Source organism: Lasioglossum baleicum, chromosome 1 (genome assembly GCF_051020765.1).
Source record: "Lasioglossum baleicum chromosome 1, iyLasBale1, whole genome shotgun sequence".
In the NCBI taxonomy this organism is placed as follows: domain Eukaryota; kingdom Metazoa; phylum Arthropoda; class Insecta; order Hymenoptera; family Halictidae; genus Lasioglossum; species Lasioglossum baleicum.
The window spans coordinates 16,920,917-16,936,128 of record NC_134929.1 but is presented as its reverse complement, the minus strand read 5'-3'; the positions used below and the strand labels follow the sequence as shown (position 1 = coordinate 16,936,128).

General features: G+C 35.5%; 1 protein-coding gene across 1 annotated transcript in view; it reads left to right on the top strand.

Annotated features, from left to right (window-relative positions):
• Window positions 1–13,418, top strand: part of LOC143209981 (uncharacterized) — a 154,505-nt gene extending 141,087 nt beyond the window's left edge. Inside the window, exons 6-7 of the mRNA XM_076426369.1 lie at window positions 8,702–8,821; window positions 9,774–13,418. Coding sequence (XP_076282484.1) covers window positions 8,702–8,821; window positions 9,774–9,895 — 242 coding nt within the window. The 3' untranslated portion in view covers window positions 9,896–13,418. The remainder of the gene's footprint in view (window positions 1–8,701; window positions 8,822–9,773) is intronic.
• The last annotated feature ends 1,794 nt before the right edge of the window (window positions 13,419–15,212 follow it).

Below are 15,212 nucleotides of genomic sequence, written 5' to 3'. Positions count from 1 at the left end.
GTTCCTGTCTCGACATCTGTCGTTTGCAAAAGGAAGTCTGGCCCCACGGTAGAGCTGCAAACGGCAACGAGATAATCGGGGAAGGGGTGAAGAAAGTCGTTTCATCAAACTCTTCTGGTCGAACGATAGAGGCTTCGAACTATCCTCACCTGAAAGACGTTGCTTTTGTAGACACTGAGTAATTATGAGTCGCCAGACCCTACAGCCCTTTAGGAGATGTTCCCATTCACAGCTGTGAATTTTAAACAATTTATAAGGTCAAAAATGGTTAGGTTAGTGTAGGTCAAAGGTCTCGAAGTTTCGTGTACATATCTGGTTGTATTTCAGAATGGCAGACGTCTTCATTATTATTTAACACTAAACCTACCACCATCGATCAAATTGGCTGGCTCCATAATTTTTATTTCACACAATTATTGAAATTACAAACATGTTTCCGTGGTAAATAATCAAATAAATATATTTAGTAGAGCAGATATCAATGAAGGGACAGGGAACGTGGAAAATCAAAGAATGAAGACGTGGAAGAAGTATTTATGTAGATACTTAGCATATTGTCAGATAGTAGAAAGAGGCGGAAATAAAAAGTATACATGTACATTATTATTATTAGGTAAATTATTATTAAATAAATTTAATCTTGTAAAGAGCTTGGTAGGTTTAGTGTTAAATTACTGTATGATATCAATGTATCAATTATGGCTGTCAAGATATCGCAATAATGAATCAATTAATCAGTTAATCCCCACTTCATATATTTCTGCAAATTAAAAATTGAAGTGAAATGAATTTTCTCTTCTTCGATCCACTTAAAAAGTTGCAAAATATCAATAACAGTACCCCAAATTGTCTGTGCAAATGACAAGAGTCATCGGATCGGTATTCAGCAAGCGATTTCCGAATGAAATTCGATCGACTCTGACTGTGACCGACGTGTGCGTTCAAAGAGAATCGCTGGTGAAGGGTGGGGAGCGAAAGAAAATAGGTGAACAAAGGCGCGGCACGTAATGAGGAAAGACCATCAACATTGTAACTACGATGCACTTCCTGCGAGCGACGTATTCCTGTTGGCTGTTGGGCCGTACAAGGAGGTTGAGTCATGCGACAACGTAGGAGGAGCAAGATGGACCTAACCCACTATCCGATAAGACGATTCCTCCTCCCCGTAAGTGACGCGACGCGACGCCCGGCGTGACTGTTCTCTTCGGATCGATGTCATTAATAACACTGTCCAACAAATTTCAACTTTTTTTGTGATTTCAATATACTGTTGGGTCCTTCTTATAGAGTTTTTTGCGCTGATTCCGAATCTGGTTTTAATTTTTTCCCTATACGTCCAGTTTTTGAAAATCATGGCTTTGAAAAAAAAACATATTTTTCAACTTTAAACAAATATTGTGATGTTATTATAAAAGATATTGAATTGTTGTTTACAGCAAACGATTCTGTAGACTTTCCCGAATACAGTGATATCCAATATTAATACATTATGATTGTTTAAACATGTTTAAACAATGATTAAAGACGGAGATGCACCACTTTTGCACCAATTTTTGCGGATATTTTCGAATTTATCTCAAAAAATAAGGGTCCAGCGAAAAATTGAACTATACCACGCGAAAGAGCAGACTTTTATCTTGAGAAACCCCCTTGTGAAGTTTGCATGGTCGACGTTTTTACCGAACCAGAAAGCAAAATATCTTCGCCCGACATGCGTTGACGCCAGTGGTGCTCTTCCACTAGCGCGGTCGTTCGTCGGGATACGGCGCGGCGCGCTGCGGTGAAACGACGCGTGGCTATAAGCGCGCAATTATGTCAGCTTACTTAAATGTAATATTTTATTAAATGTGTTATACTATTGTTATTTATTATTTATTAGTATATTTATTCTGTATAAATTATTTTATGTATTTTTTAATGTTAGTCTCTCGTTTATAGTATATTTAATACAAAAAATACCTTTTGTAACAAAAAAATAATTTATTCACACACTACACTATTACACTATTTACAATGTTAATATATATGTGTACACTATTCAGATATAATACACTACTAAAATACATATATTATATACACAACAACTAAAATACTATAAATAACTATAAATGTTTTTTATGAAGTTTTATACGTAGCAATGCAGATTTGAAATGCTTGACACGACTGATTTCAACAAACACAAAGCCGAAACTGAACTCTGGCATCAGTTTTCTTAAGAACCAACACGATATTTTGAAATAAATGACGGTCTACGGACAACGGAATACATACAATGTAAGGAAAGTCTGCAATGCGGTGACTGAAAAATTTTATTTTCAGTAATTGTCGTCTTATCTATGTATTGTAATTATAGTGCCAATGAACACTCGAGATTCTTCCGAGTAAAATAAGTCCAAACACAATATAAACGGGACTATTTTTATTGACTTAAATACATAATTAAAATAGTTTGCTCCATATTAAATCGATATAGTGTATTATATCTGAATAGTGTACACATATACAGGGTGTCTCAAAATTAGGTCCGGAGCCGAAAATGGGAGGTTCCTGAGATCATTTCAAGCGACATTTTCCTTTGAAAAAATGTCGGCCGCGGCTTCGTTAACGAGTTATTAACGAAAAACACGGACCAATCAGAGCGCGAGCTAGACGCGTGCAGCCCGGCGCGCCGGCAGCCGAGTGTCGGTGGCACGCCGCGATGTCGTAACGAACAAAAGTTTCTCGATGATGTGAATCCTCACCAATTTCGATAAGCTTTGGATATGTTGTCAATACCATGATTCTGAACAACATTTCCCTTCACAGTTTCTGTCGATCGGCTTTAGTTTACGACATTATTGTAAAAATTTGTAATTGTAAATCGATCGATGTACTATTTCCTATCCGATTTCGATAATCTTTGGATATGTTGTCAATACCATGATTCTGAACAACATTTCCATTTACAGTTTCTGTCGATTGGCTTTAGTTTACGATATTATTGTAAAAATTTGTAATTGTAAATCGATCGATGTACTATTTCCTATCCGATTTCGATAAGCTTTGGATATGTTGTCAATACCATGATTCTGAACAACATTTCCCTTTACAGTTTCTGCCGATCGGCTTTAGTTTACGATATTATTGTAAAAATTTGTAATTGTAAATCAATCGATGTACTATTTCCTGTCCGATTTCGATAAGCTTTGGATATGTTGTCAAGACCATGATTCTGAACAACATTTCCCTTTACAGTTTCTATCGATCGGCTTTAGTTTACGATATTATTGTAAAAATTTGTAATTGTAAATCGATCGATGTACTATTTCCTATCCGATTTCGATAAGCTTTGGATATGTTGTCAATACCATGATTCTGAACAACATTTCCCTTTACAGTTTCTGTCGATCGGCTTTAGTTTACGATATTATTGTAAAAATTTGTAATTGTAAATCGATCGATGTACATACTACATATGTCCTCGCCGATGTCGATGAGCTTCATTTCAAAGGAAAAAGATATTTAAAACATCGAATTTATAACATATTTCAAAGTCATCGAAATCGGTGAGGACCCACATCATCGGCAACTTTACCCGAACGATAGAAGAAGCACAAACTTATTGAATTAAAAACTCACTTATTCAGCCGTAAATCCATTTAACTACCACATACAACCACCACACTTTTACATAATCTTCGAATCGGTGTTTTCGAGAATCATATGATTCTCGAAAAATCAATATCTCCTTGGGAACGATTTCATTTGTTTTAAACGACGCCTTCATCGAATACATTGTACGCTGGGAGAGCACAGTTTCGCGCGGCATCGCGAAGAGCATCGAACTCTTTCCGCGTCGGAGTAAGTAATTTCGTTCGATATCGATACGAGTTATAAAAGTGTGCTACGAGTTCAACAATTATGTAAAAGTGTGGTGGTTGTATGTGGTAGTCAAATGGATTTACGGCTGAATAAGTGAGTTTTTGATTCAATAAGTTTGTGCTTCTTCTATCGTTCGGGTAAAGTTGCCGATGATGTGGGTCCTCACCGATTTCGATGACTTTGAAATATGTTATAAATTCGATGTTTTAAATATCTTTTTCCTTTGAAATGAAGCTCATCGACATCGGCGAGGAGATAGTATGTACATCGATCGATTTACAATTACAAATTTTTACAATAATATCGTAAACTAAAGCCAATCGACAAAAACCGTCAAGGGAAATGTTGTTCAGAATCATGGTCTTGACAACATATCCAAAGCTTATCGAAATCGGATAGGAAATAATACATCGATCGATTTACAATTACAAATTTTTACAATAATATCGTAAACTAAAGCCGATCGACAAAAACCGTCAAGGGAAATGTTGTTCAGAATCATGGTCTTGACAACATATCCAAAGCTTATCGAAATCGGACAGGAAATAGTACATCGATTGATTTACAATTACAAATTTTTACAATAATATCGTAAACTAAAGCCGATCGGCAAAAACTGTAAAGGGAAATGTTGTTCAGAATCATGGTATTGACAACATATCCAAAAATTATCGAAATCGGATAGGAAATAATACATCGATCGATTTACAATTACAAATTTTTACAATAATATCGTAAACTAAAGCCGATCGACAGAAACTGTAAAGGGAAATGTTGTTCAGAATTATGGTATTGACAACATATCCAAAGATTATCGAAATCGGATATGAAATAGTACATCGATCGATTTACAATTACAAATTTTTACAATAATGTCGTAAACTAAAGCCGATCGACAGAAACTATAAAGGGAAATGTTGTTCAGAATCATGGTATTGACAACATATCCAAAGCTTATCGAAATTGGTGAGGATTCACATCATCGAGAAACTTTTGTTCGTTACGACATCGCGGCGTGCCACCGACACTCGGCTGCCGGCGCGCCGGGCTGCACGCGTCTAGCTCGCGCTCTGATTGGTCCGTGTTTTTCGTTAATAACTCGTTAACGAAGCCGCGGACGACATTTTTTCAAAGGAAAATGTCGCTTGAAATGATCTCAGGAACCTCCCATTTTCGGCTCCGGACCTAATTTTGAGACACCCTGTATATTAGCATTGTAAATAGTGTAATAGTGTAGTGTGTGAATAAATTATTTTTTTGTTACAAAAGGTATTTTTTTGTATTAAATATACTATAAACGAGAGACTAACATTAAAAAATACATAAAATAATTTATACAGAATAAATATACTAATAAATAATAAATAACAATAGTATAACACATTTAATAAAATATTACATTTAAGTAAGCTGACATAATTGCGCGCTTATAGCCACGCGCCGTTTCACCGCAGCGCGCCTCGCCGTATCCCGACGAACGACCGCGCTAGTGGAAGAGCACCACTGGCGTCAACGCATGTCGGGCGAAGATATTTTGCTTTCTGGTTCGGTAAAAACGTCGACCATGCAAACTTCACAAGGGGGTTTCTCAAGATAAAAGTCTGCTCTTTCGCGTGGTATAGTTCAATTTTTCGCTGGACCCTTATTTTTTGAAATAAATTCGAAAATATCCGCAAAAATTGGTGCAAAAGTGGTGCATCTCCGTCTTTAATCATTGTTTAAACATGTTTAAACAATCATAATGTATTAATATTGGATATCACTGTATTCGGGAAAGTCTACAGAATCTTTTGCTGCAAACAACAATTCAATATCTTTTATAATAACATCGCAATATTTGTTTAAAGTTGAAAAATATGTCTTTTTTTAAAACTCCATTTTCTCAAAAACTGGACGTATAGGAAAAAAATTAAAACCAGATTCGGAATCAGCGCAAAAAACTCTATAAGAAGGACCCAACAGTATATTGAAATCAAATTTGGTGTTGGACAGTGTAATCTGACCCTATCGAAATAATTTCACGTCGACTATTTCACTGTCTACGATTTGATTCATTCGAGTCGATATACAGGGTGTCCCACTTACATCGATCCAGTCGAATATCTGTTGATCCAGACGAATATCTGTTGACATCTGTTGATCCAGATGAAACTGTTCATGATACTAAAAAATGTTTCAGACAGAAGTAAAACGGTATCAAGAAGCATACTCACCGATGCACATATCTTTATTCGATAGACGATTTGTAAATAGAGGTCGTATGAAGGTCAACTTTGTTTTTTAAAACAAGTGTTTTTTAAATCAACTATTTTTTAATGCACAATTCGACGCAACTAGTTATCCCCTATATAAAAGTACTGAATCACTTGTAGCGAAATATCATTAGTTTGGAAAATGTATTTTGATATTTCCAGAGTATTAAAATCGTCGTTTAATTACCCCATTCCTGGTGACTAAACGGAATTAATAATTTAAAATCAATTGCAAAATTTGCCACCGAACAGACAAACAAGAAAGCGAACTAATAAAAACGTGGTAAAATGCATTAGAAACAGATTAGAATATATTTTTAAAAAGTTGATAAATTAATGAAAATTATAATTACGGAAAATTATAATCTGATTATATCTGATGCCTCTGATTGAAGAATTCGAAAAGTTTTGTTGTTTCTTTTTGAACGTTAAATCTCGACAAAAACAGTTTTAATTTTTAATACGATTAATTAATTCCCTAGAAAATTTTACCGTTGCGTTACGGAAAGCTGCAGGATAGTTTCGCTGAAATTGCACGGATCAGAATCGGGATTAGAGAGACGAAAGATCACGGCGGCAATTTGAACAACAGGATTTCCTGTTTCGTCAAATGGAGAACAATACACACCGCGATGGCGGAGAGGCTCGATGTAAAAATGTCGGTCACCTATCATGTATCTAGTGGAATTGATTAGAAGCAACCCCGACGTGCCCAAAGATGGAAGATAAATGGTTACGCATTCCCGAAACCGCTTTCTAATCGCAGGCCACGACGCGATTCAACGAAAAACAGAGAAACCCGTGAATTACAATGCGAAGCCGGCACTGTTTCCCATTGTACGATGCAAATGGAAGTAACTGTAATGCGATGAGAATGGGCGTGAATTCAATCGGAGTGACTCGCTGCAATTATTGTTGTGGAAATGAATGGAGTGTCTCGCGTGTGAGCCGCTGCATGTGCACGCCGTCGAAGTAGACGACGATGCACACAACACGACGCAGATAGGCTCACGGACGTATTTCCGCGTTTTGCGGCTGATATCTGCGATTGCGACAGCGGTTCTCAGTTTAAGCCTGTTCTCGGAAAAAATAATTTTTTGGAAAGCTCAGTGACTGTTTTATTGGGAACACGAGGATGCGGTTGTTTTATAATGAATTTAATTTTACAGCAACTTTACAAAAGATCGTTTCACATATTTAAAGTATCATCGAATTAATCAAACTAAATCTGACAAATAAGTATGCATATCCCAGTAAACTGGTTGTTAAATTTTACACAAATTTTACAAAAGTTTCACATATTTAAAGTATCATCGAATTAATCAAACTAAATCTGACAAAAAGTATGCATATCCCAGTAAACTGGTTGTTAAATCTTACACAAATTTTACAAAAGTTTCACATATTTAAAATATCATCGAATTAATCAAACTAAATCTGACAAAAAGTATGCATATCCCAGTAAACTGGTTGTTAAATTTTACACAAATTTTACAAAAGTTTCAGATATTTAAAATATCATCGAATTAATCAAACTAAATCTGACAAATAAGTATGCATATCCCAGTAAACTGGTTGTTAAATTTTACACAAATTTTACAAAAGTTTCACATATTTAAAATATCATCGAATTAATCAAACTAAATCTGACAAAAGTATGCATATCCCAGTAAACTGGTTGTTAAATTTTACACAAATTTTACAAAAGTTTCACATATTTAAAATATCATCGAATTAATCAAACTAAATCTGACAAAAAGTATGCATATCCCAGTAGACTGGTTGTTAAATTTTACACAAATTTTACAAAAGTTTCACATATTTAAAATATCATCGAATTAATCAAACTAAATCTGACAAAAAGTATGCATATCCCAGTAAACTGGTTGTTAAATTTTACACAAATTTTACAAAAGTTTCACATATTTAAAGTATCATCGAATTAATCAAACTAAATCTGACAAAAAGTATGCATATCCCAGTAAACTGGTTGTTAAATTTTACACAAATTTTACAAAACTTCGTTTCACATATTTAAAGTATCATCGAATTAATCAAACTAAATCTGACAAAAAGTATGCATATCCCAGTAAACTGGTTGTTAAATTTTACACAAATTTTACAAAAGTTTCACATATTTAAAGTATCATCGAATTAATCAAACTAAATCTGACAAATAAGTATGCATATCCCAGTGAACAGTTTTATTAATTCGATATTCGGTATTTTAAATACGTGAAATGAACTTTTGTAAAAATTCTTTTAATAATTATAAGAAATGTTTCCGTGTTCTACGAATTTTTCTCACGAATGCATAAAAATCGCAATCTATGAATCCGAAACTTACTTTCGTTTCTGAACATTTACATATTACAATGACACACCAACGCTGTGTTTGCTTTTGTCGTCTATTCCTCTGCTTTTCCAGAAAATGTTCCGCAATTTATATAGCTTCGCAAATATCCGAGACTTCATTTATTCATCAGTTTGTCCATCTCGCTAATTTTTCTTCGGCAGCATGCTTCATCTTTGCTTTTGAATGGAACATTCAATATTGTTATCGTAAAACAATTCTGATGTTTGTATAGCGCCATTGTTAAGAAGGGTTTCTTCCACCCTCCCGAGAAGCGGAATGCAAATGAGACACACGATGGATCCTGAAATGTCGACGTTATGCGTGTACGATCCGAATCACCTTTTTGTGGAGAGTAAGTGGGTTATTACATGCGTTACTTTCTCTAACATATCTAACAATTATTCAGAATATTATACGTTAATATCATCTTTCTACATCATACGTCATATACTAAATCATAAATCATAAAAACACAATCATAAAAAATAAGTCTAATTAGGTGAAATACCTTGTATACAGTTAGGAGCAAAACTGATCACACACACTTTAATTCAGAATAACTTTTTTTATGAATTGACCTAATGACTTTAATTTCTCTGTAAGGTTAGAAGAATTATAAATGACGTCTAAAGAATATGTTGAAAAAATGCATTTAGTCGGAATTATGAAAAACAATAGTAAAAGAAAACTTTTCAAAAAAAAATTAAACCGACTTCGAAAAAACGCACTAAAAAGTATAAAATAATTTCCATTTAATTGATGTGAATACACACGAACTTAAATATAATACAATCTTTTCGGAGGCGGCGCAAATATATTATTTAAATATAAATATATTAGTATTTAGAAGAATTTAAGGATTTTCGTTATTTCCAGCGTCGAAAATTTTCAATTTTGCACCGCCTCCGAAAAGATTGTATTGTATTCAAGTTCGTGTGTATTCACATAAATTAAATGGAAATTATTACTTGCAATTTTTTAAGGTTTTCGGCCTTCTTACCACTTTTTCGTTCATAACTCGTAAACCGATTTCAATGAAATTTTCGGAGCGTATATAATTTATACAAATTGACCAAACACATGGTTTAAATTTTCGTAAAAATCAATTTTTTCTATTGTTTTTCACAATTCCGTCCAAATGCATTTAACTTCTAATTCTTCTAGCCTCGCAGAGAAATTGAAGTCGTTTGGTCAATTCATAAAAAAGTTATTCTGATTTAAAGTGTGTGTGTGATCAGTTTTGCTCTTAACTATATGTTTAAAAATAAAATATACAATAATGAGTAATTAATTTCCACTTTCAGAGATTCAAAAACAAACAGTTTACTACAAAATTCTGTTTTATTACTACTCTCTGTCTTTCGTTTACTATTTGCCAAAGAACAACGATAAAAGATTCAAGAACGTTCTCGAACGTAAAAATTGAGAAGAAATCCAAGATGATTCAGAGCTTCGAAGATCAAAGAGTGGCGCGCGTCGTTCCATATTTCCACGAAGTCAACAAAATTCCATTTTCCCAATGTAAACAAGAAACGGTCAGAAAAACAACGCGATCCTTGAAAACAACGTCGCGACGACCCATATTTGGCGTCGTTTGCGTATCGAGCGCCTGCCAATGTAAAAAGCGCAAAAAGGAGCCAAAGGTCCAAGGAAATCCGTGCTTGTATTCACCAGTTGCCCGACGCGACGCGGCGACGTTTCGGCGTTCCAGTTCTATGTGTATTGGCGCGCTTCTTCGTCGTTTCCGGTCCGAAAGGAAAAGCTCGAGGTTGAACGAGAAAGAGACTCACTAAATCTACACGGACACACTTCGCCAGTTCGATTTCCTGTCCCAATTTCAATTTTGCAGTAGAATGATTTTGTAGAATAGACTCTCGCATCTAGTGTGATCCAAAAACTGTTTAAAAAGTCTGTACATACAATTTTTAAACAATTCTTTAATCCTGTTATATGGAAATCTGCAGCACATAATTTTATCCTTTGTCACGAACAAAAAGATGTTAAAAACTTAGATAACCGATTTCAAATAAATGTAAATTTCTCAAAATCGACTTCGGTAAGGACCAGCTTTCTGTGTCTAGTTTAATTACAAATTAAATGAAGTATGTCTGCGTGAAAATCGCTGCGACGTCCTTTCAGTTTAAGATGTTTAGCTGTTAAATATCACAGAACGAGATTGAATAATATAAAAAATTGGTGCACCCCGTTGAAGGGTGTGCAACTCCTTAATTCTGTTCATGGGTTCGACCACGTGGAGGCGCCGCGATTCGAGAATGTTTACGCGAGAAGATCGCGCATTTGGACGCGAGCCAGCGATATTTTTACGCGTCTCTCGATCGGCGGAAAGGGCGGCGGAAAATGGCGCAACGAAACCGCAATACGGGGGCCGATCTATGGCCGGCGGTTTGCAGGTCGCAGAGCTGCTGGGAATCTGGTTGCGCGGGGAGGACGCGAAAAGAATTTCCCCGGGTGAAACTGCGGCATTCGTATTCCGACACGGTGATGTGTAAACGGTGACCCATATTCCCATTCCATTTCGAAATAATTCCGTGCCCGTCGATGGTGGACTCTGTCGGTCTTGCGGAGTTTCCGCATTCTGCCAAAGGAATTGCTTCCCCGAACTTATTTTCTGGGGATGCGGTTATTTGATCGGGGAATTCCTTGGTACCGGAGCACGGCATTGTTTCGGCTTGGTTTTCTGGAGATCCTGCTCCATTTTCACCGGAACTTACTCTTTATCCGTTCTCTGGTTTGACCTTTTCTAATTGAATCTTCGTCCCTTTTCTTTTGGAAATCGATATTGTGCCTGAGAACGAGTGCAGTGAAACTGGGACACGTGTGTACAGTAAATATTAGATCTAAGTAAAAGGGAACTGTACGATCTAGGAAAAACGAATATCCCCTCCAGTGATATTCGTTTTTGCCCTCTAATTAATTTGTGAACACTTATTCCATTAATCCCTCTTCTTTTTGGCTAGTTTTCATTTGTAATTACTAGACTGCGGATCTTTACGCTAAATAAAAATGTTCTGCACCATTTGTGGGAAGCAGGAATTGAAAGACCATTCACAGATTTTTCTAATATTTTTTTGTTTTATATTTTATCGAACTAACTTCTCCATAAATGCATAAAAATCCGCAGTCTAATAATTAGATTCATGAGTAGACTGCGGATCTTTATGCAAAATAAAATTTTTATACATTTTTATCTTTATTTATTTTTATATATTTTTATACAAATTTTTATCAATTGCAAGGTATACGATCTAAGTAAAAGTTTATATTTCTCATTAATGATTTTTGTATGTTAAAAATAGTATATCGGCATTGTTAAACTCTTTTGATCTTTTTCCTGTTTCGAATTACACCTACTCATTTTTGTCATAAATGCATAAAATGCGCAGTCTATTAATGAGTAAATGAAAAATATTGATTTATTTTCAGGTTCAGTTGATCTGATTTACATCCCGCCAAAGGTCCACTTTGTTCCCAACAAATCTTCTTGAATATCAGGGACTGCCTGCCAATGATTTCCCAAATGATGTCTATAAATTTCGTTTGAACTGTTAATGCAAATCAGCGTGTACAGCAAGTACTCGTGAAATTTGCAATTCAATGACGCTGAATAGAATCCCGTGTTTAGCATTCCACAACTCTCCTTCCCTTATTTCAGACACATCGTTCCGACGAAATTTATTTACAACAATAAAAGGTTTACACTTTACACCAGCACGTTCTGAAACTTCACACATAGAAAGTACAGCGTGTTCCGTGCGTCCCGAAATGCATCCAGCAAACGCTCGAATTTCAGTTTGATGTTTCCAGCCATGATGCTCCGCGTAATATATTTCCCTATTTTCGACGAAATTCGTAGACTTTAAATCAGTCGGGTTCTAAAAATTTCTGTGACCCAGTAAGCGAATAGCTTTCGGTAACGTTTCTATAGGAAACTATGCTCGACGAGTTATCTTCGACCTATTTTCGTATCTTCTCGAATGCGTATGCATGAACTCGGCAGGGGAAAAAAATGGTCTATATCGACGTCCAATGCTATTTTCAGTGGCTGCATCGGAGCGATGTTGCTGTTTTTATTGTCTTCATAATTTTAGATCGAAGACTTCACTTATGTTATCAATAGTTCGTACGGCGCCAGGAACATCCACCTATTAATTTCACAAGAACGTTCACTCGACGAGTTATCCAGCTTAATCGACGCCAAGGTCCATTGCGATCAGCAGACTGTGGAAAACAATTAGTAGAAAGTAAATAATCTGACAGTTCACTTAAAAACAGTCAAATTAATTTTATGCACTCTCTCTCTCTCTCTCTCTCTCTCTCTCTCTTTTCGTTGTTTCAAGTCATAGTAGTTCTTCTAAACTGTTTTCATAATTCAAAATTGGGTACGTTGCATTTAATAAAACTTTCGAACAAGGAAGGTAAGCAACGAAACAAATCAGAGAAGTGTAATAACGAGACAGCGGATCTTTGTGCAAGAGAAAAATTTGGCAACAAACTGGAGTGAAATTGAAATTTATTTTCAGTTTTAATTGTTTTTACTCGTTTTTGTCAGAAACGCAGAAAATCAAATCAAGTGCTACCATGCACCGGTAATAATTATACAGTCAAACCAGTTTTTGTGCGATCTTTTTTTGTGCGATTTTTTTTATGCGTCATATGAATATCAGATCAGATCAGCAGGATATCTCGGAAGACATTGTAGTTATCAAAAAAGTGTTCCTACAAAAGTTGTTTGATATGACCGGCTACATTACATAGTATTAATTGTTTTCTTGTGGGTGAGTGGTAGAGGACATTCCAAGGTCACCTTGACTTTTTTAAATGGAATGTCCTATTTTTTATACCATAGATCGATAGAGTATCAAATTCTGAGTATAAAAGTGCTGACCGTCATATGTCCTAAACCTAATAGTTGACGAGATATTATCGAAACAATTTTCTTTCTTCTTTGGATAATATATCGTTAACTATTAGGTTTAGGACATATGAAGATCAGCACTTTTATACTCAGAATTTGATACTCTGTCGATCTATGGTATAAAAAATCGGACATTCCCCATTTAAAAAAATCAAGGTGACCTTGAAATATCCTCCACCACTCCACCCGCAAGAAAACAATTAACACTACGTAATGTAGCCCGTCATAATAAACAACTTTTGTAGGAACACTTTTTTGATAACGACTACGCCATCCGAGATATCCTGCTGATCTGATTTCAGCAGGACACCCTGTATATGTATTGAATCATGTACATTTTGAAAATTTCTCCATGTTTAAAATGAGAAATTAAAATTTTTTTAAATGTTTCCATATGTAATTTAATTATTTATTTTGTTTGGGAAGCACTTTCTCGCTATTTCGTAAAGCTTTGACATATTTTCTAAGTGAGACATTTTTTATGCGGTCCCTCTCCACCGCATAAAAAAAGTTTTCTTTAATATGTTGCGAAAAATTATTCGTTATAGCTATTTATGAAGTTTGTGAATTATTTTTTTTTTGTGCGGTTTTTTTCTGCGGTCCCTATCTACCGCACAGAAACAGGTTTGACTATAATTATAAGTTACTAAAAGCGGAGTTGGGCAAAATTTGTATTTGTATTTAAATACTTTTGCCCAACTCTGCTGTAAAGTAACATCGTACCGCAAGAAACTGTAAACAATTCTAATAAAAAAATTCTGATCATTAATCGCCAAGTGTTCATGTGTAAATTGACATGGTAAAATCTTGTTTACTCCCAATTAAGATTTTCATTTGTGCAGAAACTATGCGATGAAGTTAATCTCTCGTTAAGTCGATGAAATTCTATGGTACCGTTTATAGTGTACTAAAAACCGAAAGTAATAAGACTATAATTATTCGTAAGAACAATAGGCAGTGTTCGTTCGACTACGATACATAAAGGAAATGAGAGGATAACATGGGAAAATAATGTATGTCATAGAATAGTACATATATTAATAAAATGTGGCTGCAGTAGGTCGTCAAGATTTAATAGCTACACTTCAGCATCGTCTGATTTACGATACAGTTACGAGGCATAATTGTTTCTATAACTGTCGAGGGACGATAAGGTCCGCGGGACACGCAACACGCCAGAAAAATTCTGCGTAGACGGGGACAAAAGAAGTGGATCGTCTGGATGGAAATTGGTGGAGACTCGGCTTGAATACGGCTTTCACCGAGTTATGCAAAAATGCCACTGTTGCGGGCTGAGACCGTCCGAGAACGCGAAACAATGACCGAGCCGGCATGCTAATTCCCGATCCGGGATAAAAAGCCAGACTTTTCTCACACGGGAAAATTGCTCCGTTCCCTCTGCTCTGAGAAAACATTGTTCGCGATTTTTTGCTACGAATTATTGTTCCCGTTCTCCTCTTTCGTCAACTCGTGAAATTCTACGGATTTTTTGGCTCGGCCCGTGTAGCGGTAATTTCTGGCTTTGTTTCTGTTGCGTCCCGTTCAAAGTTCGTGGTACTTTTTTCTCGAATTTAATTAACTCTCACCAGCTCCTCGGAGATAGGTCTTCCCATAAGTAATGTTGTGTTTCTTTTGATCATTTTCTTCAGACTTTTTCATGTTTTTTTGTAAAACGTTGAATTTCACCGCAAATGTGGTAAACCATGACGTGTTCCTTTAAAATATATAATTACGTATGGAATGCAGTTTGTTGCATACAAGTGTAAAATGAAAACTTGTAAAATATAATTCAAGGATTTTTAGTGCA